Source organism: Eupeodes corollae, chromosome 2, assembly GCF_945859685.1.
Source record: "Eupeodes corollae chromosome 2, idEupCoro1.1, whole genome shotgun sequence".
NCBI classification, from domain to species: Eukaryota; Metazoa; Arthropoda; class Insecta; order Diptera; family Syrphidae; genus Eupeodes; species Eupeodes corollae.
The window spans coordinates 122,715,491-122,741,404 of NC_079148.1; the positions used below are offsets into that span (position 1 = coordinate 122,715,491).

The window sequence follows — 25,914 nt, forward strand, 5'->3', positions numbered from 1 at the left end:
TGGTGAACATCGGATGCCTAGTACCTCAACTCGATATTGGGTTCCATCCCCAGTGAAACGTTGTTGGGGCAGCAAACGAGAGAAAGGGGGAGCGGAGGAATTCCCACGATGGTATCAACGGTGCCGTCTACAGTTCCAGTGAGGCTGAACTACTTAGTGAACACACTATAGGGCTTCTACAACTTATTCGGAGCTCAGGCCTATGAGGAGCGGTATATCCGGCTCAACGTTCTTCGAGTTATACTAAGGATCTGGCAATTCAGGTTGGGGGTTGTGCCGTCGGGATGACTTACTGGTCACGTAAAAGCTTTCATAGTTGCGAAGCACCAACAAGGTTCGGATACGGACAGATTTACTGTTGATAACCAACGCAAACGAATTAAGGGCATCGAACTTCGGATATGCACGTGGAATGTTAAGTCCCTTAACAGACCACGTGCAGCCGAAGAATTAGCAGAGGCTATATACCGCTATAAAGCAGACATAACCGCCATCCAGAAAATACAATGGGAGTGGCCGGGCAAAGAGAGGATGAAATACTGCGATATTTACTATGGTGAATGCTATCGAGAAAACCAACAGCGCTTATTTGAATGCGGCCTTATCATTGGAGCCAGACTTGGGCAAGAAGTCTATAGGTGCATTAACGAGCTCCTCATGACCAGCCGCATCAAGGCTATATTCGGCATTAAATGCGCGCACGCCCCACAAAAGAAGGATGGCAACACCAAAGATAAGTTCTTCGAGCTCTTAGACAAAACATATGAGCATTGTCCTAGCTACGATATTTAAATTGTCCTGGGCGATTTTAATGCCAAGCTAGGACAGGGAGACATCTTTGGTGGAATAATTGGGAAAAACATCCTTTACAACAACACTTCCGAGAACGGATTCAGGCTCATAGATTTTGCAGAGGCGCGAAAGAGTTTTCCACACCTCAACATCCCCAAAGGGACTTGGAGTTCTTTACATCAATCTACCGTCAACCAGATTGACCATATTGCGATTGACACCAGACACAATTTCAGAATTATGGCTGTGTGAACTTTCCGAGGAGCTAACATCGACTCGGACCACTTCTTCGTTGTAGCCAAGGTAGCACTTTGAATTTCCAGAACCAAGGCAAAACAGGGAGGTGCTGGGAGAAGGAACAACTTCGAACGGCTACAATCACCAGAGATCGCCAAATCCCTTTCCGACCGAGTTACCAGGAACCTCTCTCGGAGTTCCTTCCCGCCAACACAATGTATCGAAAACCAGTGGCAACATTGCCAAGATGCAATCAAAGAAGCCGCCTCTAATGTGCTAGGTTTCAAGCAGCCACCAACAAGGAACCCCTTGTTTGATGAGGAATGTCAGCAGGCAAATGCAGCTAAACAACAGGCACCCAAAGCGGCGCTGCATTAAAGGACAAGGGCTGCTCATGAGCCCTACGAGCAGAGGAAGCGAGAGGAACACCGACATCTCAGGAGTAAAAAGAGAGGGCAAGTGGAAGATGTTGAAAGGTTAAAAAGCAGGAATGAAGTTCGAAAGTTGTATGAACAGGTGAAACGAAATTCACAGGTACATAAACCTAGAAATGAAGGCCGCAAAAACGAAAGCGGAAATATCATAGTGGAACCGCAGTCAATGCTGAGGATATAGAAGGACCACTTCTGAAGACTGTGTAACGGCGACAATGAACTGAATTCTGCTGTCAGGCAGGACGATCCATTCAACATAGACGACGGAAGCCAACAATCCCGTCCTCCCAACTTAGACGAAGTAAAGATTGCTATATCTAAGCTGAAGTCTAATAAGGCTGCTGGAGCATATGCCTTGAATGCCAAGCTCTTTAATGCAGCTGGAGACAAGTTGGTTAGGAGCATGCATCAACTTATATGTAAGATATGGTCCGAAGAAAGTATGCCTGATGAATGGAACCTCAGTATTGTTTGCCCGATCCTGAAAATGGGAGACCCTCTGAACTGCCCCAACTATAGAGGAATCAGTCTACTTAACATCGCCTATAAAATCTTTCTTGCCGAAATATGTGAACGTCAAAACCCCATCGTCAACAACCTGATAGGTCCTTATCAGTGTGGTTTTAGACCAGAAAGTCTACAGTTGATCAAATATTCACATTACGGCAGATCCTGGAAAAAAGCCAAGAACACCAAATCGACACCCACCATCTTTTCATCGATTTCAAGGCAGCATATGACAGAATCTACAAGAACGAGCTGTATAGAGCCATCCTGCCAAACTCGTCTGTTTGTGCAGGATGACCATGGAGAATTCACGCTGCTCGATAAGGTTTGGAAACAACTTAACAGAACCTTTCGATGTCAAAAAAGGTTTTAGACAAGGTGATGCGCTGTCATGTGATTTTTTTAACATCGTGCTTGAAAGAATAGTGCAGAGCCCGCACGCCAACACTAGAGGCACTATCTTTCCAAAGTCTTTCCAATTACTGGCATATGCTGATGACATTGACATAATCGGAAGAATTCAGCGTGATGTAAATGGGGCTTTTGTGAGTATTGAGGCAGAGGCTGCAAAAATGGGTTTAACGGTTAATGAGGGCAAAACAAGGTACATGCGGTCGTCTAGAAAGGACATACAACACCGACGTTTTGGTCAAAGCGTCACAATCGACAGACGTAACTTTGAGGTAGTCAAGGACTTCGTCTACCTAGGCTCCGCTGTAAACGCAGAAAACAACACCAGCGCTGAGATCAAACGCAGAATAACTCTTGCTTACCGCTGTTTTTTTTGGGATAAGAAAGCAATTAAGTAATAAAGTCCTCTCTCGATGGACCAAAGTGTCGCTATATAAGACCCTCATCATTCCCGTCATACTATACGGTGCAGAAGCATGTACTATGACAAAACAGATGAAAGCACCTTGGGTCGCTTCGAGAGAAAACTTTTTCGAGTGATCTACGGTCCTGTATGCATAGAAGGCGAGTGGGTTAGAAGATAGAACGACTAGCTGCACAAGCTGTACAGCAACGTAGACTTAGCCAGAAAGATAAAAGTCCAACGACTTAGATGGCTGGGTCATGTAGACCGGTAGAGAAAAGTCTTAGAATCCACACCCACAGGACAGCGCAGTAGAGGAAGACTGCAGATTAGGTGGCGCGCACCCAACTTAGAGCGTGAAAAGGGAGCTACCTAGCTAGGGAACGAGCTTGTTGGAGAAGCTTGTTGGTTGAGGCCTTAGTTCACCCAGGTCTGAACCACCTTAAGTAAGTAAGTACTGTTAATTTGATAACACAGACTTAAAATACAATAGACATTTTGTCAAATATGATAGCTTTATTACTAAGCGTAGTTTCAAATTCATTATTAAAAAGCTTTTAACATAGCTTCATTTGTGAACCTGGCTATACCTTTTTCCCAACCTAACATCCTCTAAAATTTCTTTGAACTTATCGAAAAAAAAGGCCCACTAAATTTTATTGAAATTGAATTTCATTCACTTTTGTTTAATGCTTCAATTTTTTCTAAAATTTTCCATAAACTTCACTTTATAGGTATCCTTTTGGTCTTAGCACAGCATCGTCCTCTACTTCACAAATTTTTCTCGCTATCACATTAAAACAAGAAGCATAAAAAAAACAACTTGCGAATAGCTACGAACCACACTCTACGACAATTGGAATTGGCCAACTTAATTGAGAAATACAAAACGTGACTAGCTATCTAGCCAGATGTTGTGTCTTTGTTTTTATTTTTAAATAAAGTAAATAAAAGTCCAGGGTCGTTGAATTTAAGGGAAACACAAAAAAAGACGACGAAATAAATAATAAAGGTTTCTTGCTGCTGCCATGCCACGCAATTGAGGGTCGGGGACCAAACAACCGTTTGTTTTATTTTGCTTAAATGATTTTATTTTCATTTTGAAATTAAACTCAAACTTTTTGTTTAAGTCGAGTCTTTATCCTTAGCATAAATGACCTTAAAGCCACTTCATACATTTTCCCTCTACCCTACTTTCCTATCTTCGACCAACTTCATAGTGACTTAAAATGAAAAGTGGGGATGAATGGAAAAAGCATCGTCCTACGCCTTCTTCGCACGAGTGATGTTCCAAAGAACCAGAAAGAGTCGAGTTAAAATAAAATTAACAAAAAAAAAAGAAAATTTCCCAAAAGTGCTGTGGAAGGAGAAAATGAATCCTGTCATGTTCACACACCAGCAAGGGATTTTTCAGCAATTTTTCCGGTTCTTCCTGTCGATCTACCATCATTGTATTTTTCTTTTTTTGTGTATGTCTTTCGCATCTTTGCTGAATGCTTTCCTGTTCATGCGGAAGTATTTTTTCATTGCGTGTCGCTCCTACAGGATATGCCATCTACATTCATATATATAGTTTGTAGGTATAGGTGTATTGTGAGCCAGTGGGATAGGTCAGAGGACAACCTTTTGATTAAGGCTGAGTAGTACTCAATGAGATTGAAAGCATTGCTTCGAGTGTGTATTGCAACATATACTATATACATGTATGAATAGGAAGCTCTACGGAAGGTAATTGGATATTGAGGTAGGTACGTTCGTTTACGTGCTTTATGTAGAAGGTGCAATACATAGTTGGTATCTTCTTTGTATATTCCACCAATATCCTATGCTAGTATCCATATCCATCGCTCACTGAGATGGATAACATTTTGATAGACAAAAGCTGACAAACTGTCAGAGTACAAGTTACATTCGTGTCTACGTATGAGTTTTCTCATTTCGCATCACAACTGAAGCCATCACAATTTAACTTGGCTTCACACCATATTGGTATATCCAGCAGGCTTTATAGGGATATACAACGGTAGTTGTAGCATATCAGTGATGTTGTGTGTAGTATCCTACCTATACCTTACCGGAAACGCAAATATCCCCAAACGAACTTGTAGATTCAGAAGTGTTAATTGGTTTTGAATAAAAGTGCTCAGCAAATAAATTACACGACTCTGGTAATTTCTAAATTTGTTCTTTTCGAATAATATACTTATGGATCGTGATATTGTGAGGCATGTTAGAGACATGAAATGTAAGGTTAAATGGTATATTAATTACTTGGTTTGCAAAACTAAGCGATTTAAAAATTAAGTAGAATAATATAAAAAGTAGATAACTTTAAAAAGTAAGTAAGTTCGAAAGTATTTTGCAAAATTCTAAGCGTGATGTTCGAAACTTTCAAGCTTCAAAAATCCTTTAAAAAAATGAATGTTCATATTCTTCAACTTCAAGCACATTGGAGCTTTAAGATTAATAAAAAAGAATGCCTTCACTGCTCCACTTGGCCCGAATCCAAAATCTCTTCTTAATGTTGCAAAGGTGGCTAATAGGTTCAAAATATCAAACAGAGCTTCTGCAACACTTTTAACAACGGTTTTTCAAGATTATGTTTTAATAAATGATACAGATCATACAAACATTATCGATTGAAGTAGGATACGAAGAAAAAAGACATCTCAGCAAGCAGGTGACTGTGATCTTGATTTTTGAGGACGTTACGAATTTTGGAGGCTTTCCCACAGAAGAACATATTGTGTTGATAGCAGAATCTGATTCGCCATATAAAGGGCATGTAACACCACCAAACGGGAAATCAGAAACAATACAATACTTAATTTTCTTAAAAAATCTCCATTTCCACAAATAAATTAAAGCTTATTGTCTGTGATGGGACTAACGTTAACACCGGAATAGGAAATGTAATCATACGGAAAATCGAAACAAAAATTAAACGACCTTTTCAATGGTAGATTTGACATTATGACACCTTTTTGAATAATTGTATGGAAAAACATCTGGTCCAAACGCATATCCTGGTAGTATTGGCAAGAATTTTAAGAGCTGTCAGAATCTGCAGGTGGTTGATTACAAGGTCATTAAAGTGAACTTAACGAATACACATTTACATGGTCTGAGTTGAGCCCAAAATTATCTGTATAGAATTTGTATGGCCATTAGTAATGGTGCCAAGAAGGATCTCTCAATAAATCCTGGAGCAATGATGCATTCAAGATAGTTGACGATAGCTAACCGCATTTTAAGAGCTTATGCTTCTAAACAAGATTCAGAAGAGCCATTACAATATATAAATATGTACATAGTTCAATTTATTTGTCAAGTTTATGCTGTGATGTGGTTTGAAATTATATCCAATTCTTCATTTGTCTACGGTGCAAAATATTTTCATAAATCCATTCAACTCTCAAGATATTTTCCAGAGGATCTAAAAAATGTAAGGTAGTATACCCGGATTTTGCTCACAACAGATACTTCGGGCATTGCAAAAATATTTTGGTTGCCATGCTGCTAGACGCGATGCGTTATCATACAATTTTTTTAACACCGTACTTGAAAGATTAGTGCAAAGCTCATACGTCAATACTAGAGGCACTATCTTTCAAAAGTCTGTCCAATTACTAGGATATGCTGATAACATTGACCTAATCGGAAGAACTCAACGTGATGTCAATGGAGCTATTGAGAGTATTGAGGCAGAGGCGGCAAAAATAGGTTTAACGGTTAATGAGGGCAACACAAAGTACATGCTGACGTCAAGAAGGACATACAACGCCGACGTCTTGGTCAAAACGTCACCATCGACAGACGTAACTTTGAGGTAGTCAAGGATTTGTCTACCTATAGGCTCCGTTGTAAACGCAGAAAACAACGCACCAGCGCTTAGATCAAACGCAGAATAACTCTTGCTAACCGCTGTTTTTTTGGACTTAGAAAGCAATTGAGTGGTAAAGTCCTCTCTCGAGGGACCAAAGTGTTGTTTTATAAGACCCTTATCATCCCCGTCCTGCTGTACGGTGCAGAAGCATGGACTATGACAAAAGCGGATGAAAGCACCTTGGGTGGCTTCAAAAGAAAAGTTCTTCGTGTGATCTACTATCCCGCATGCATCGAAGGAGAGTGGAGGAGAAGATGGAACGACAAGCTGTACGAGCTGTACAGCGACGTAGACTTAGCCAGAAGGGTAAAAGTCCAACGACTTAGATGGCAGGGTCACGTAGAGCGCACGGAAACCAATGCTCCAGCCCGGAAAATCTTCGAATCCACACCCACAGGACTGCGCAGTATAGAAAGGCCGCGGATGAGGTGGCGCGTAAAAGTGGAAAGTCACCTCACCCAACTTGGATCGTGAAACTAGAGACATCTAGCTAGGGAACGAGCAAGATGGAGAAGTTTGTTGGGTGAGGCTCAAGTTCACACAGGACCCTAGTGCCACCTTAAGTACATTAAGTATACAGCGATCGCCAAAACATACGTGAGCTTGCTGCACGACGCATCCTTAAAACAGAAGCAACAACCAATAGTTTTGGAAACCCGCCAATGTTTTAAGTTCCAAATTTCTGCTGAATATTTTGAACATACATATTGTTTGGTGGCAGATAGAGAAAAGTCGTTTAGCTGAACCTCCATTGGTTATGGATTTTGCGATAGAATAACTTTTGGATATTTTCATCCAAGACGACAATAATAAATCAAATTGATTGTCAAAATTTCAATGCCAACGCAAAGCAGCTGGAAGGGCGGTCAAATCCGTCACCGAGGCCTCCAAAGAAGTTTGTCGATTCACAAACAGAGATGGGTTGATAAAGAACACACTTTTTTAAAATAAATTATTGAATTCAAAAAATGAAAAGAGGCTTGGATGCGACCCACACTGAGAACTTCCCATCCTGTCTGTCTATTTGACTTGCTTAAAAGTTTGTCTATATGCACTCGTATCATTTTTCTTGTAGATTTGATTAAAAAAAAAAAAAACGGACCGTTGGATTTTTATATAAAAATTACTGAATATCGAAAACAATATTTTTTGTGAAATAAAATAAGTTTGAATCTAATATTTTTAATTTTTTAAAAGCTATTTGAGTCGATATAAATTTTTACCAACTTTTGATACATTTTTTTTAGCTTTTAATTTATTGTAAAAAAGCTGTCAATTCAATTTTTTTTCACAATTTTATCGAATGTTGAAAACAATATTTCTTATAAGATAAAATTATTTTGAAGCCAATATTTCAAATTTTTGAAAAGATATTTGAGTCGAAAATAAATGTTTACCAACTTTTGTTAATTTTTTTTATGTTCTTAGTTGTTTGTACAAAAACTTAATTAAATTTTACCGAATGTTAACAACAATATTTTTTTAAAGATAGAGGTAGTTTAAATTTTTTAAAAAATTATTTGAGTCGAAAATTAATTTTTACCAACTTTTATTAACTTCCCATAGGAAGTTATTGTAATGGGTCCGATTTGTCAAATTGAAAATTTTGACATTTCTCGACTTTTCAAGGTCCCTAGAGTAGAAATAAAAGATTTTTAGAAAGATGTCTGTGCGTGCGTGTGTACGTACGTTTGTACGTCCGTACGTCCGTACGTTCTCGACGTTTTTTTCGTCGTCCATAGCTCAAGAACCAAAAGAGATATCGACTTCAAATAAATTTTGTTATACAGATAATAAGGCAGAAAGACGCAGAAAGGGCTCTCAAGAAAATTGCGTGGGTGGTTTTTTTACCATAGCAGTTTGAAAAAAAGGTGAAAATTTTGGTTAACCCTAAATATCTTGTGAACCAAAAACGTTAGAGACTTGAATTAAATTTTATATAATATATTGTAACGTGATAACAAACAGGAATATTTTTTGAAAAAAATCAATATGACGGTTTTTTTTTAAAATCAATAAAACTGAAAAAAAAAAAAATTGTCACCTCCAAAATTTTACGACTAAAATATGATTTCATCTCTAAAACAACTTTGTTCAACGAAGAATAATGTTTTTGACATCTTATAAAATTTTGAGAAAAATCTAATTGACGGTTTTTTTTACAAAAAATAAAAACCGAAAAAAAAATTAACAAAAGTTCGTAAAAAATTATTTTCGACTCAAATATCTTTTAAAAACATTGAGATAATAGGTTCTCACTAAGTTTTTTTTATAAGAAATATTGTTTTCAACATTAGGACAAATTTTGAGAAAAATCGAATTAACATTTTTTTTACAAAAAATAAAAACCTGAAAAAAATATATAAAAGTTGGTAAAAATTGATTTTCGACTCAAATATCTCTTCAAAAATTTAAAATATTGGCTTAAAACTAATTTTATCTTATAAGAAATATTGTTTTCAACATTTGGTAAAATTTTTAAAAAATTCGAATTGACAGTTTTTTTTACAAAAAATAAAACTCTAAAAAAATAACAATACTAAAACTTGGTAAAAATTTACTTTCGGCTCAAATATCTCTTCAAAAATTAAAAATATTGGCTTCAAACTTATTTTTTTTTTCAGAGAAAATATTGTTTTCAATATTCAGTAATTTTTATATAAAAATCCAACAGTCCGTTTTTTCATAAAAAATAAAATCTACAAAAAATAGTGCGCAAATTTGGTAAAAATGCATATAGACAAACTTTTAAGCAAGGCAAATCGACAGACGGGATGGGAAGTTATCAGTGTGGGTCGCATCCCCAGCTTCTTTTTAATTTTTGTTTAGGTTTTAATTTTTTGTAAAAAGAACTGTCAATTCTATTTTTTTTCAAAATTTTATCAGATGTCAAAAACATTATTCTTTGTTGCACAAAATCGTTTTAGAGATGAAATCATATTTCAGTCGTAAAATTTCAGAGGTGACAAATTTTTTTTCAGTTTTATTGATTTATAAAAAACCCCGTTATATTTATTTTTTTCAAAAAATATACCTGTTTCGTATCACGTTACAATATATTATATAAAATTTAATTCAAGTCTCTAGCGTTTTTGGTTCGTAAGATATTTAAGGTTAACCAAAATGTTCACCTTTTTTTCAAACTGCTATGGTAAAAAAACCACCCACGCACTTTTGTTGAGAGCAATTTCTGCATTTTTCTGCCTTATTATCTGTACAGCAAAATTTATTTGAAAACGATATTTCTTCTGGTTCTTGAGCTATGGACAACGAAAAAAACTTAACGAACGTACGGACGTACGAACGTACGTACACACGCACTCACATACATCTTTCTAAACATCTTTTATTTCGACTCTAGGAACCTTGAAAATACGAGAAATGTCAAAATTTTCAATTTGACAAATCGGACCCATTACAATAACTTCCTATGGGAAGTTAATAAATAGTTAATTTTTAAAATCTTGTTTTCTTAAATAGATTTTTAGTATTGCTTTTTTCATAGGTTTGTTTTTTTTTAGATAGATTTTTCTCAAAATTTTCTTGAGTGTTGACAAGAAATTTTTTAAAAAGATAAAAGTAGTTTTAAGCCAAAATATAAATTAATTAAACTTAATACAAGTTTTGTTTTGAAAAAGGTTTTTTTTTTTAATTTTGATTTTTGGAAAATATTACCTACAAATAATATTATAACGTTGGATGTACTTCAAGTTTAATTTCTAATGTTAAAAAAAAAGTCGGAATGTGACATAATCTATTGAAAACTAGACATACCTACATATATCCGAATTATATTGACAAATCGTTATTCTTGAGGAGAAAGATAAAAACAATGATTGGTTTTAAAAACAGTCTTTTAATTTTTATAGTTTCTTTTTTTTTATACAAAAACTGTCAATTGAGAAAATGTTTAGAAAGTAAAATTGTGCTAAAAAGTGTTAAATTACCGCTTTTAGTTTAAATTCATTAATTGTATCAATTAAAAAAGGAGTATTTGTTACTTAAAAATAATTATTTAACAAAATTAATCATTTTATTGGACAAAATTTGAGAAAAAACGAGAAAAGTAAAAAAAACGATGCACGATTAAAAAATTAACTAAAAATTAAATAAATTCAATTTAATATTTTGTTGGACCACCTTGTGACTCCTGGACAGCTTTGAGTCTTCGTGACATAGACTGAACTAAATTTTCGGTGACGACAGAGACCAAGAATTCGCAAGAGCCTGTCTCAGTTAATTTTGATCTATTATCCTAAATTTGCGAACCTTCCGTTCCAGTTCATCCCAAATGTGCTCTATGATATTGAGATCTAGAGACTGCGGTGGTGGATGAAGCTGTTTTGACCCTTATCTTGGTGCAAGATTCAGTTGCTTCCGAGTCCTAGAGCTTCAGCAGAAGCTTGCAAATTATTACGCAAAATGTCCAGATATTGAAAGCGATCCATAGTCCCATCAATAAAATCTACCCTCATTACACCAGAGGCTGCTACAGCCCCCCAAAACATCACATGTCCTCCTACGTGCCTCACTGTATCAACAAGATTTTTCATATCCATGGCTTGGTTCACCTTCCGCCATATTTTTCCCCTGCCATCGGATCCAAAAATGTTGAATTCACTTTCATCAGTAAAAAGTACCCTTTTCCAAAAACCGCGGTTACTCAAACAAATATATTTGAATTTTGGCTAAAACCATTGATATACCATTTTTCATAGCTATATGTTGACTTTTGTGACTAACTGTATGCTTTATCAACCATTAAATAGCCACAAATTCAAAATAAATTTTAGAAAATAGCCTTTTCAACTTCAAAATGTTTGTAACGTTTTGTCAAACTTTTATAAAAACACAAATTAAAGATCTAGGATAATAAAGAGCCCTTTATTCATTATTAAAGACTGTATCTTTAATCTTCCAATTATGTAAGTGCATGAGAAAAAATAAGGAGTGTTTTATTACAAAACAATTTAGCCACATTATAATTTGCCCTTGAACTAGAAAATTTCATATTGTTTACATTGTTTAATTCTTAGAAATTATGTTAAATACGATGTTCTATTTTTTTTATTATGAACAAACATAGTAAATTAATAAATAATTTATTCATAATGGAATATTTCATTAAAAAAGATTATTATTGAAATTTTAGTTCCAAATGCTCAAAATGTTTCCGTAAGACGCTGCAGACGGTTACAAAAATTAAGAATAATTTAACACCATGAGCTTCACGGTATCGTCCGCCTACACACGTTATGATTTGTCTATTATATAAACAGCTGATGAGCTTAATTCAATCGACTAGACAAACGACGCCCTAAGGGAAAAGATACATAGAGATACTTATGTATGCACCTATATCTAGTCCTTGAAAGAAAAACTAGATTATAGGAGTGTTGAATTGTGTACACTGATAAGAAAAATTTAATTAAAGATTGATAATTTTGTTTAAATGTTTTTAACAATAAGAAACAAATTTAACCTAAACAATATTTTTCCTGTATTCCAATATAAACGGTGATTTTTTAAGAGCTTGAGAACTTTAAAAAGAAAACGCATAAAATTTGCATAATCTCATCGATTCTTTATTTGAAACGTTAGATTGGTCTATGACATTTACTTTTTGAAGATAATTTCATTTAAATATTGACCGCGGCTGCGTCTTAGGTGGTCCATTCGGAAAGTCCAATTTTGGGTAACTTTTTCGAGCATTTCGGCCGGAATAGCCCGAATTTATTCGGAAATGTTGTCTTCCAAAGCTGGAATAGTTGCTGGCTTATTTGTGTAGACTTTAGACTTGACGTAGCCCCACAAAAAATAGTCTAAAGGCGTCAAATCGCATGATCTTGGTGGCCAACTTACCGGTCCATTCCTTGAGATGAATTGTTCTCCGAAGTTTTCCCTCAAAATGGCCATAGAATCGCGAGCTGTGTGGCATGTAGCGCCATCTTGTTGAAACCACATGTCAACCAAGTTCAGTTCTTCCATTTTTGGCAACAAAAAGTTTGTTAGCATTGAACGATAGCGATCGCCATTCACCGTAACGTTGCGTCCAACAGCATCTTTGAAAAAATACGGTCCAATGATTCCACCAGCGTACAAACCACACCAAACAGTGCATTTTTCGGGATGCATGGGCAGTTCTTGACCGGCTTTTGGGTGCTCTTCACTCCAAATGCGGCAATTTTGCTTATTTACGTAGCCATTCAACCATAAATGAGCCTCATCGCTGAACAAAATTTGTCGATAAAAAAGCGGATTTTCTGCCAACTTTTCTAGGGCCCATTCACTGAAAATTCGACGTTGTGGCAGATCGTTCGGCTTCAGTTCTTGCACGAGCTGTATTTTTTACGCATTAATTGTTTGCTCACTTGGTCGATTATGTAGACCATAAATCGGACGTAAAGCGCGAAACACATTTCGAACCGAACACTGATTTTGGTAATAAAATTCAATGATTTGCAAGCGTTGCTCGTTAGTAAGTCTATTCATGATGAAATGTCAAAGCATACTGAGCATCTTTCTCTTTGACACCATGTCTGAAATCCCGCGTGATCTGTCAAATACTAATGCATGAAAATCCTAACCTCAAAAAAATCACCCTTTATTATCAGCATGAATTTATCATGGTTTTGCATGAATTTTGTAAAAACTAACAATAGTTATTTCAATACTAGGGTATTCCAAAACGATACCCTATCGATTGTTTTTTTTTTGGTTTCAATTTCGTACAAGAAACGTACGCCAAAATTGTTAAAAAATTAGAATAAAAGTATACAAATTCTTTTAAAAGTTAACAAACAAAGTTAAAACAAAGTGGAACCCCTTTGTATTATACCCTAATTCCGTGATAAGATGACACGGGATAAAATTTTAAGTTTTTAAGTACCCGTTTCGACTTTTGAAATATAAGTTCACAAGTTTTTTTTAACGGTGTATTGTATTTAAACGAAAACCGCCCCATAGAAAGGATATTAAAAAGAGAGAGTAGAACCCTTTTACGCTTTACCCCCATAATAATTACTATCGCAAGCATTGTAAATCTGAATAATTAAAAGAACTCTCCTTAGAAGGAATATTATTTGAATTTGAATTGCAAATGTGTGTTAATATGGGGGATTGCTTAATAATTCTAATCAACTCTCTCAGAATTTAATTACTTTTCCCTTAACTTACTGCAACTCGTGTATATTATGGATTATATTCCCTAGAGGTATAAATACCCCAAGCAATAAGGTAATGAGTATTAGAATTGATTCATCTGCAGTAGCAGCAGTTCCTTGCACATCTTAACACCATCATTCAATAAATAAAAAAAATAAATAAATAAAATAATAGAACCACAAAAAAATGTCTTCTCCATCAGTCAAGATTCTTTTTACACTAAATTGGTTTTGTTTATTGTTAATATTTTGCAATAATACACCGTCATGTGAGGGTATTCAAAAATTGTGTGGCAAAAAATTGCCCGACACATTGGATATGCTTTGTGAGAATGGTTTTGGAACTAAAACCAAGAAATCAAGTAAGTTTTATTAATTAAAAAAAAAATGTAATATTATCAACAAATTATTTTGTTTGCTTTAGTTTTAGTTGACCCAGTGGAATATTATAATGACATCGATGGTGAAGATCTCATATCGCCTTTTGGTCAGTTTCCCTTTATTTCACAATATGAAGCCAACGCTCTGGCCAAAAGCCGTCGCAGGAGATTTGGTATTGCTGATGAATGTTGCAAGAAAGCTTGTACAATGGCTGAGTTAAGAAGCTATTGCCTTTAAGATTGGAAGGCGGGATTTTAATGAAGGAACTGTGAAGGTTTAGTTTAAGAACGATAAGAAAGATCTGCAATGCTTGAAAATATATTTAAGCTTCGCTTTAGTTTTGATTATGATCAAAACAAAAAATTTGATTAAAAAATACTGATAATGCCGACTGATAACAAAAATAAATTATTGTTAAAAACATTTGATCGAAATTATCATTTAATTTGAATATTTGTCTCCTTCGAAACACTATATAAGAGCTGCAGAATTACCAGCAATGCCTGAATAGGGAACTACATATATTTGCCAAAGGAAATATCTCCAAGTCCATCCATGGAAGAATTACTTGCTTTTATAAAGAGATCATATACACTTCAATTTAACTTGCTTAAAGCTCAAAATAGCAAGCAAATCTGGTTTGATAAGGAGTTGAAACTGCTAGAAATCTATCGTTTTCATTCCTAACCTTATTTCGCTCATTTAATATTGACATCTTCAGAATATGATACGTAGAGTAAAAAAAGTTGAAAAGGAATGAAATTACTAATTGGGGGCTAAGCTTACAATGTGGGTGTGGTCGCCTGATTTAAAGAATCATTTTTATTCGTTGCTCAATGCGGTATAAACGGCCTCAAAAATCCACTGCGCAGCTCGTTTTATCGAGGATATTTTTCTGGATTCGACCTTTTTGGAAGAAGAATTGATTGAATTGACACAGTGAAACTACACAAGGCAGCTGGAACAGTTCCAATTCGAGTTGAATTTATGAAGTTTAGCCCAACTTCGTTCCTGTTATAATGTAATCTCCAATTTTGGAGTCATTTCTTCTAGATTTTTGTCCATTATTTAAAAAAGGAGATACATCTGTTCCAAAGAATTATCGAGGGATATCGTTTTATTGAGTAGACTTACTTTGTGGGTGGACGTGAAATCCAAGCTCAGTGAGCTGTAAGCTGAATTTCGCCCTGGATACTCAACTACAGACCAGATGTTTCTACTATTTAGAATATTTTTGATTAGATTAAACATTTTATTATAATACATATGTCTCACTGAAAGAATTTTAAAATCTCTAAATAGTGGAAAACAAGGGTACAGGCGAGGCTTACCACATATTTTCTTCAGAATTCTTTTTTGCAAAACTTATAACGGTTGTATTTTGTTATAAAATGAACCTCCCCAACAAGAAATTTCATATTCTAGTTTCGAATGAAAAATGCCATAATACATTTTAAGTATAGCAGTTTGGAAAAGCAAACCTTACGCAAAAAGAAGAAGTTTCTAATATTGCACCGAAAATATTGTCTAAGATTTTCTGAGGTGTGGTTATAAAAACTCATTCTAGAATCAATTATTAATTTCAAATACTTGAATTCATTAACTATTTCTAATTTAAAGCATTTATCACTACAGTTATGGAAGTAACCAAAGGAATAAAAAGCTTGAATTTTGGACACTCAGTGGCATGGAAAAACAGATCAGCATTAACAATCTTTTTGCTGGAAAAACTGAAGAACATTATCTTGGTTTTAGAACTAATTATCAATTTATGCTCTGCAAACCAAATTCTTAACAAGCTGAGATCCCAATTTATATCCGTTTTTAGTTTTCAGAAAACTATCTGTACCATACGAAAAACCAACATCATTTACAAATGCTGTCAGAGAACTCTTAAAAGGCAAACTGAATAAAGAATTAATGTATACCAAAAAAAGTATTGGTCCTAAAACCGAACCTTGTGGAACTCCCATATCAAATGTCTTTATATCACTTCTAATACCATCAAATTTTACTCTCTGTGCTCTTAAATTTAAATAAGATCTTAACCAATCACTAATGAATCCTCGAATCCCAGCACTTTCAAGTTTGCTTATCAAAATTTCGTGATTAACCATGTCAAAGGGTTTTGATATGTCAACAAACAATCCGGCTGTATTCTTTTTCCTATCAAGACTTACAAATATTTAAGAACAGAAATGTAACAACTCATCTTCAGTTGATTTATTGCTTTGAAAACCAAACTGAACATCACTGAAAAATTGTATTCTCTTTAAAAAGCTCACCATTCTATTTTTTACAGCTTTTTCAAACATTTTACTTACCGAGGGCAAGAATGATATAGGCCTATAGTTACCCAGATCACTAGTTGCTCATTTCATGAAAAGTTTGAAGTTTTTAAAGTGCCAATTAACTTTAGAATCTCTAAACTAGATATAGGCTCAAACACAAAACTTTGGCTTGGAGAAGGTTCATTACTGAATGGACTGCAAAGTGTACAAGATGGGTGACTAGAACTAGCTTGTAGATTAAGTGAAATAGTTAAAAAGTATTTATTGAATGCATTAGCAATTGCAATTTTATCTGAGACCACACGACCATTAACATTGACAACAGATGGTTGTTTTTTGCACTGAGATTTATTAAGTATACTATTCACTATTTTCCATTCATTTCTAATATTTCCTTCAGTTAGATAAAATTTGTTTTTAAAATAGTTATCACGACAAATAGGAATTTAATTCTTTAATTTAACACAAATTTTCTTATATTTAGTTTTTAAATTCGGACTGCTGTTGCGTTTTAAACACTTTTGTCTTAATTTGTTTTTATACTTCACTTTTTTAAGCAAACTATACGTAATCCACGGCTTTAAACGCTTATTAGACTTTTTCGGAACGATATCAAAAGAAGCATCAGAAATGTATCTAAAAAGGATATCAATAAAAATGTCATACGATTTTTAAGAATCACTTTCGGCAAAAACTTTTTCCCAAAACTTAAAAGGCAAATTAGTTTTAAGCCTACAAAAATCGATATTTTTAATCAACTTTCGGGGACTAGAATCAGAACAAATACTTTTTTTCCATTTATCAATAAGAATTCCAGTCATGGAATGATCAGTTATTCTGAGGTCAAAAACACACTTTTCACTGGAACTGATTAAAGGAGCAAATCGGCCATAAATATGATCAAGACAAGTTGCAGATCTCGGTCTTGTTATCTCTTTAATAAACGAAACAAGTCCATGAGAAGCTAACAAATCAAGAAAAGTTGCCACGAACTCACTACTTTCTAAAGTATCATCCACAATTAACAAATTATTTGATTTCTCACTATCCACTTAAATCGTGGACAAAAAATATATGCCTTTTTTATTGATTTTAAGGCAGCACTTGACATTATTGATAAAGAGGAACTTTTTCTAGAACTTCCCAAATGAGCAGTATCTTAAGAGCTCTTTTTGTTAAATATTCAATAGCCTTTTGAGATGGAGAAAACTTTTCCGAAGACTTCAGCTCTTCAAATGGCCTAAAATAAGGATGTGCGTTGAGTACTCTATTATTTTAACCATTTATTGTATGCTGATGATATCGTACTTTCATCGAAATCCAAACACCAATTTCAAGAAAAGATAGTCAAACTTGGAAAATACTGCTAAATATGGAATTTATCACTCAACCTTAGCAAATCTAACATAATTGTCCTCAGAAAAGGACACCGTAGATACGCTTGTTATAAAAATGGAAGTACAAGCATCAAGAAGTTCATGTTGTTAGGGAAATTCAATACCTCGGTTTGACCATAACCAGTGACTTTTATATGTATCACGATTAAACTTCAGGAGGCGAAGGCTACCCTCTGCGTTTTCTGGAAAAACTGCATTGCAAATAAATCCATCCACCACTCAGCAAAATACAAACTGTTTCAAGCCCCGCAAGTGTGGGGCTACAAAGGCTATAAGGATGTGGAAAAACTGTTACGTTTCTTTTTGAAACGAGTCTTTGTTCTCCCATCAATAACGTCTAATTATTTTCTTCCTATGGAAACGGGTTTGAAACCTTTGTTTATCGACACACTCAAGATATATTTCGATTACGCTATCAAATACTTCGATTGAATTCATTAAAGCTGGTCTATAGAGTATTGAAATTTCTCATCATAAAACGGCTTAATTTTGTATAAACTTGGATCGATCTTGCTAAATTGTCGAATAAATCGATGGAATTTGGTTTTGACAATCTAACGGAAGTCTTTAATCCCTTGTCCGGAAATTGGATGAGAAATATCGACAAAATTTCATCAATCAGGTCAAAGACTCGCAGTATAGAGACTTCTATTGTAAGTAGGAGTTTAATCTTGGAGAATTAAACAACTTCGACAACAATAACTCAACAGATATGATTTCTTAAATTTTACGAGCCAGAGGTGAGATACTTTCTCTGAACTACATTCTTCACAGAGCAGACCTGCCTATCGAGTGCCAACTCTGCAACGCTCTTGAGAGAGAGAATATCGGACATTTTATAGGATTTTGTCAAATTATTCAAGAAATACATCGATACATTTTTGGAATGAGGCACTTTTAAGCTGACAAAATAACCCAAAGCTTTAATCTGTGATAAACTTTACAAAGTTCCCCAATTTGAAATGGTTTACATCCATTTAATCTCACTTTTTAATTTTATTGATTCATTTGTTTTTGCTAGAAAAATTTATATTTTGTCAATCTGACCGACGTTTTTAAAACTAGGTCGTAAAAGACTTATAATAATTTCTTGTATAACTAAATTTTATATATAAGTACTCTCGGACCCGACAGACGTTGTCCTGTCTACACGTCTTTAATTTGAAAATTTCAAACTTTTTTTAATAAGCTAAAACATTCTGGACTATTTTGATGAAAATTATTATTCAAATGTTATGACATAATCTAACGTCATTACATGTAAATTTATTACAATTAGACTAATCGATAGCGTGTGAGTATGTGTAATGAAATCTTCAACTTGTTTTAATTAAAGGTAAAAAAGCTTAAACTCAAACTATTTTATTTAAAAAATATATTTTTTATTTACAAAAACTTAATTTATCGTAATGACATTGGATGTACAATATTTTTGGTTAAACCCTGAGGTGTATCAATACATAAATTCGATGGTTTCCCAACTCTGGAACACGCAACATATAATTGGCCGTGAGAAAAACATGGGTTTTCTAAATCTAAGCCACAAATTGTCATTGTTTGGCCTTGTGACTTATTTATAGTCATAGCATATGCCAAGCGGATTGGAAATTGTAATCGTTTGAATGGTATAGGCGAATCTGAAGGAATCATTGGGATCCGTGGTAAAAGTGCAACTGCACCTTGAAATTTACCACTCAAAATAGTGGCTTCAAGAATGTTGCCCATGATTTTTTTTACAACTAATCGCGTTCCATTACACAATTTTCGAACTAAAATTATAGGGAGCCAATTTTCAGTCGCAAATTATGTGGTGGCATTCCAGGTTAATCTGGTGAATTTAGAAACTCTACAGGATAGTTGACAACTTCGTCAGGATCAACAACAGTGTCAATCGATTTAAATGTAATTTCATCACCAGGCAATGACTGTTGTATTTTAAAATTGATGGCGTCAACATCTAAATTTTTGCGGCTAAAATACGGTTAGCTCGCTCTCGCAGCCTGCCATGATTAGTATAATTATGTCTTAAATCTGGAAAGATACTTGTTATTAACTCATCTTTGGTAGCCATCATATTGCAAACATTCTCTGGAAGTCGAATATATTGTGTATCTTCCTACAATTGAATTTTACCGTTGCCCATGTCTAATAATTGTTCAGAGAATCCTGACGCTAATGGATCATTTTGAAGTCGAACGCGCATATTAATAGTAAGGCATAATTTAGTGACACTTGGCCATAGATAAGATTCTTTCAAACATGCGTTTATTTCGTATGCATATGTGGAATGACTGGTAATGTTTGTCTGAAATCACCAGACAGCAGCAGTAGAGCACCACCGAAAAGCCGAGCATTATTTTTGATATCTTTCAGGGACCTGTCGAGAGCTTCAAGCGAATGCTTGTGGGCCATTGTTCATTCATCCCAGATAATAATTTTACATTTTCTCAATACTTCAGCCATGCCTGAATGCTTCTTTATGTTACACATTGCTTCAGGATTTGTATGAAAGTTCAAAGGTTATTTAAGTGTTGAATGCGCAGTGCGTCCACCATTAAGTAACGTTGCTGCAATGCCTGATGAAGCAATGGCCAATGCAATATGATTTTGAGATCGAATCCGCGCAAGTATCAGTGCGATAAGAAATGTTTTACCAGTGTCACCTGGAGCGTCTAAAAAATAGAATTCACCTTGTTGTGCTGCAATTGAAACGTTAATTTGATCATATACATTACGTTGATGACTCGTTGTATATTTCGGCGGAGAATTCAATATTAAGATTTTGATTAGTAATTCTAGTCCGATGCAAAATATGCTCACTCATTGAGTCTTTATATTTGTTCCACAGAGTGGATGCATCAGACGGAAAACACGTTGTCAATATTATTGAAAATAATTGACGATTTTTTTTTTGAGATGAGCTAAGTGCTGCATCTGCAAGTGTGAGATCCCAATGGTTATAATCCTCCAATAAATGTAACTCACGACACGCATCGAAGAAAGAGTCGTATGAAGTTGAGTTTTCACAAATATTGGAAGGACGTCGGTCCAGGGACGTTAACCAGTAATAAACGCAAAAACAAACATTAGTGTTGCTTAGGATGAACTGTATATAATCGACCTAAAGTTTTTGTCATAAATATATCAGCAAATCCTGGTACTGGAATGCCTCGTTTCCGCGGTTCCCAATTCATCTTGTCGACTACAAAGGTTAAAAAATTGAGTAAGAGTTGTTTTTGGAGTCGTCTAAGCCTGTTGTAGTGCAGTTTCTTCTGTAAAGTAAACACGCCGTCCGTTTTCAAAATGCACAGCCAAATGTATAACAGCAGTATCCCTTTCATGTATAGGGAACGTAAAAATGCGCCAAATAGCTTCATTGCTACTTATAAATCGACCCATTTGATAACGTGTTATTTCGTCATTGTCGTTAACATTTTGAACAGCAAATATAGCTTTATCACTACCTTTGTGAACATACTTACAAATGTATTTGATAGACTTCACCGAACTGCATAGTTCAACGTTTATGTGCGCTTTGTAGGTTTTGCACAGCAATGGCGAATATGGAACTACCCAGCGATTATCAATATCTACTCCCACTTGACAGACGCAATTCATATGATTGACCACCATTGTCTACGTCCTTACGTCTATAAGATGGATAACCGTTCATATTGGTGATAGTATCAGTTTCGCATGGTTTTGGAAAACGTTTTGTACATTTTCCATTATCTATACATGGCGACATCATGTTTAGAGTGCCACATGGACCATAAATCATATTTGTAGTAATAATGTTAAACAATTCTGGATCAACATTTTAATCTGGAATTTCAGCTGAAATTGTCAATTTCTTCTGCGCGCATTTTATCCACCAACCAAATTTAAATATGCCCATGAGGTATACCTCGTTTTTGCCATTCAACAGAGTTAAGCCAACAACGCGTTTCACCAAATACCGAGTAACACTGCGATGGTAGCGCAGTCTGTCGGATCCAATGTAAAACATTCCAAAATCAACAACTAGCAATAATTAAAAATTAATTAAAAAAACATTGACCAGCGGACAAAATTGTGAATCTAAACCATTCTCAGATCCCCTTGAACACACACAAAAAATTTCATCAAAATCGGTCCAGTCGTTTAAGAGAAGTTCAGTGAGATACACACTCACAGAAGAATTATATATATTAAGATATATTCATTTCTATTAAAAATAAAGGAAATATGATGTTTTCTATTATTCATGTTTCAGAATAATGGAAGTTTTAATTTTTCACTAACACCTTAAGTGTGTGGTTTACACATCAAAGGCTTCAACAGCACGATTAACATTAGCTTAAAAATTCGTGATTTCTTTCCTCATGGTTCAAAGAAGACAGCATTCACTGTTTAGTTATTGTTTTGTTGAGCTAACTGTTGGTGATTAAATGACCCAAGAAATGCACGTATAAACAGTCCTGATTGTTAGTGTGATTTTCAGATATATTGCAATGTTGGAAGCACTACTGACAGTTAAAGACAAACGTGGTAAAAAAATAGGCCATGAAATGTTTGAGCTATAAAGCCAAAATACCTTTTATACCTTTAAAAAAGGCACCCTAGAATATGCACGATTTTGAAAAATTATTATCTTTATCTAAAAATTAAACAAAGCATATGCTTTGCTTAGAGAATTTAAATATTGTCAATTGATTTCCTATTGTCTAGGGGTCAGAAGTTTGTGAAGAGGAAGTCTATTGTGTTTTTTTTGACATTTATATGAAAAGATTAAATCACCTGGAGTACTTAATTGAAAAGAGGGATTTCTTATACAATGACATAAAAATCATTAATCATGAAGAGTGGAAAAGTCAGAGAAAAAAGGATATTTTGTATTTCGGTCTGAAAAAGGGTTATTTATCCTCTTAAAAATCTTACTTTACGTGTATTTTTCCACATGAATACAAAAAATCATTCTCAGAATAAAAGGTAAAAATCAATACTGTTTGTGTGTCTGAATTTTGTCTTTTCTGATTTTCTGATTTAATTTATACTTCCCCTTTAGATTACTACAATAATGATATGTCTACAGCCCTTTCATTGAGATTCACTTCACAACTTATCTATAATATCAATACATGCATATGAATTTCCTACAACATATTAGTTTTTCAATTCATACTGTGTCCTAACATTATAGGTACCAATGTAGGTTTTAACTTGATTGTGTACATGCCCGTAAGTAGGTGACCTTCGATTTTACTTGGAAACTCTTTCCTCCATAACAAAAAGAAATCGAAATTAAAATTAACCCATCTCGTTCTCTAGGACGGAGCTGGCCGATTCCCTGCTTCAAAACTACTTTATTGTTGTCTTCATTCTACTTTTTTGTTTGTATAGAGAATGAGAACGTCCGTTTTCATACATAAATTATTATTAAAAAAAATAGCTGCACACACATTTATGGAAAAAAAGGATAATTCCTTCCTCTTTACAATGTTCATAAATTTTATGAAAAGGTTCATGTAGGTATAGGCAAAAGATAGAAAAACATTTTCTTGTTTATTTTTCGTTTATTCTTATTTTCAAAAAAGCAAAAAAAATAACAAAAACAAAACAAAACAGAAAATATTGTGTGTAATGGAAATGTAGAGCAAGGGCAGACGAAAGAGTAGAGTACCAACAACCTTTCCTATAAACGAGGAGAAAAGCTTCATACCTAATAAACCCCAACGTACTATATTTATAGGTACTTTAGAAAATCTCTTGATATTACTAATGTAATGGCCTATACCTAGTTTTGAAATAGGGATTTTAAAGAAAAAGATATATAAGTACAGTACACATGCTGTATACACAAACTAGGTCGCAGAGGATACACACTTACATTCTAATAGTTTCTACTTGAGTTTTCATTACTAACTGAATTCGAAATCTCAATTGATGTTTGTTTTTATTATCTTGGCAAATCATTCCATAAATTCTAAGAATTTAATAAAAGAAAAAAAACTATTCTTGTGAAAAAGCGAGGTTTGAAAATTTCAGCTTTTTGACAACTCTTAAGAAGATCATAATGGACTTATAGAGACAAGACAAAGGATGAGATACAGGTGACTTTAAGTGTTTTATTTTAAATCAACATCTTATTTGAGCATTATAAGCTATTTCCGACAACTTTCCGACCATGGATTCAGGCTCATAGATTTTGCTGCTGAGCAAAACGTTATGGTAGCTAGTACGCATTTTCCACTTCTCCAGATCAATCTACTGTCAACCAGATTGACCATAATGCGATCGACGCCAGACACGCTTCCAGCATCATGGATGTACGAACTATCTGAGGAGCTTACATCGACTCGCACCACTACCTCGTTGTAGCCAAGGTAGCACTTCGGATTTCCAGACCATAGGCAAAACAGGGAGGTGCTGGGAGAAGGTACAACGTCGAACGGCTACAATCGCCAGAGATCGCCAAATCCTTTTCTGACCGAGTAACAAGTAAACTCTCTAGAAGTTCTCTGCCGCCAACACAATGTATCGAAAACCAGTGGCAACATTGCCAAGTGCAATCAGAAAAGCCGCCTCTGATGTGCTGGGTTTCAAGCAGCCGGCAACAAGGAACCCCTGGTTTGATGAGGAATGTCGGCAGGCAAATGCAGCCAAACAACAGTCAAAGCTGCGCTGCATAAAAGGTCGAGAGCTGCTCATGAGCTCTATGAGCAGAAGAAGCGAGGGGAACGCCGACTTTTCAGAAGGAAAAAGAGAGGGCATGAGAAGCGTGCGGTCGAAGATGATGAGAGCCTTAAAAGCAGATATGAAGTTCGAAAGTTTTATGAACAGGTGAAACGAAATTCACAGGTACATAAAGCTAGAACCGAAGGATGCAGAGACAAAAGTGGAAACATCATAGTGCCACCGCAGTCAGTGCTGAGGATATGGAAGGACCACTTCTGCAGACTGTAAAACAGCGATGACGAACCGAATTCCGCTGTCAGGCAAGATGATCCATTCAACATAGACCAAGAAAGCCAACAATCCCGTCCTTCCGACTTAGACGAAGTAAAGATTGCCACATCTAAGCTGAAGTTTAATAAAGCCGCTGGAGTGGATGGCTTGAAAGCTGAGCTTTTTAAGGCAGCTGGAGATAAGTTGGTTAGGAGCATGCACCAACTTATCTGTAAGATATGGTCGGAAGGAAGCACGCCCGTTGAATGAAATCTCGGTATTGTTTGCCCGATCCTGAAAAAATGAGACCCTCTTAACTGCACTAACTATAAAGGAATCAGTCTACTTAACATCGCCTGTAAAATCTTCTCTGCCGGAATATGTGAACGTCTTAAGCCCATCGTCAACAACCTGATAGGTCCTTATCAGTGTGGTTTTAGACCAGGAAAGGCCACAGTTGATCAAATATTCACATTACGGCAGATCCTGGAAAAAACCCAAGAACACCAAATCGTCACCCACCAGCTTTTAATCGAATTCAAGGCATCGACTTAACAGAACTTTTCGATGTCAAAAAAGCTTTTAGACAAGGTGATGCGCTGTTATGCGATTTGTTCAACATCGTTCTTGAAAGAATAGCGCGGAACTTACTAGAGGCACTATCTTTCAAAAGTCTGTCCAATTACTGGCACATGCTGATGACATTGACATAAACGGAAGAACTCAGCGTGATGTCAATGGGGCTTTTGTGAGTATTGAGGCAGAGGTGGCAAAAATGGGTTCATCGGTTTATGAGGGCAAAACAAAGTACATGCTGTCGTCAAGAAAGGACATACAACACCGACGTCTTGGCCAAAACGTCACCATCGACAGACGTAACTTCGAGGTAGTCAAGGACTTCGTCTACCTAAGCTCCGCTGTAAACACAGAAAACAACACCAGCGCTGAGGTCAAACGCAGAATAACTCTTGCTTACCACTGTTTTCTTGGACTAAGAAAGCAATTGAGAGGTAAAGTATTCTCTAGAGAGACCAGAGCTATATAAGACCCTCATCATCCCCGTCCTGCTGTACGGTGCAGAAACA

The 25,914-nt window shown here is 35.3% G+C and overlaps 2 protein-coding genes across 2 annotated transcripts in view; one reads left to right on the forward strand and one right to left on the reverse strand.

The window, feature by feature from the left end:
* The window catches only part of LOC129944716 (uncharacterized), a 361,194-nt gene that overhangs the window by 77,026 nt on the left and 258,254 nt on the right, over positions 1-25,914 (reverse strand). The window lies entirely within an intron of this gene.
* On the forward strand, positions 13,807-14,600 carry LOC129944718 (probable insulin-like peptide 3). Its single transcript, XM_056054353.1, has 2 exons — positions 13,807-14,195; positions 14,258-14,600. Exons 1-2 carry the CDS (start codon positions 14,021-14,023, stop codon positions 14,449-14,451), a joined length of 369 nt encoding a protein of 122 aa, XP_055910328.1. The 5' UTR covers positions 13,807-14,020; the 3' UTR covers positions 14,452-14,600.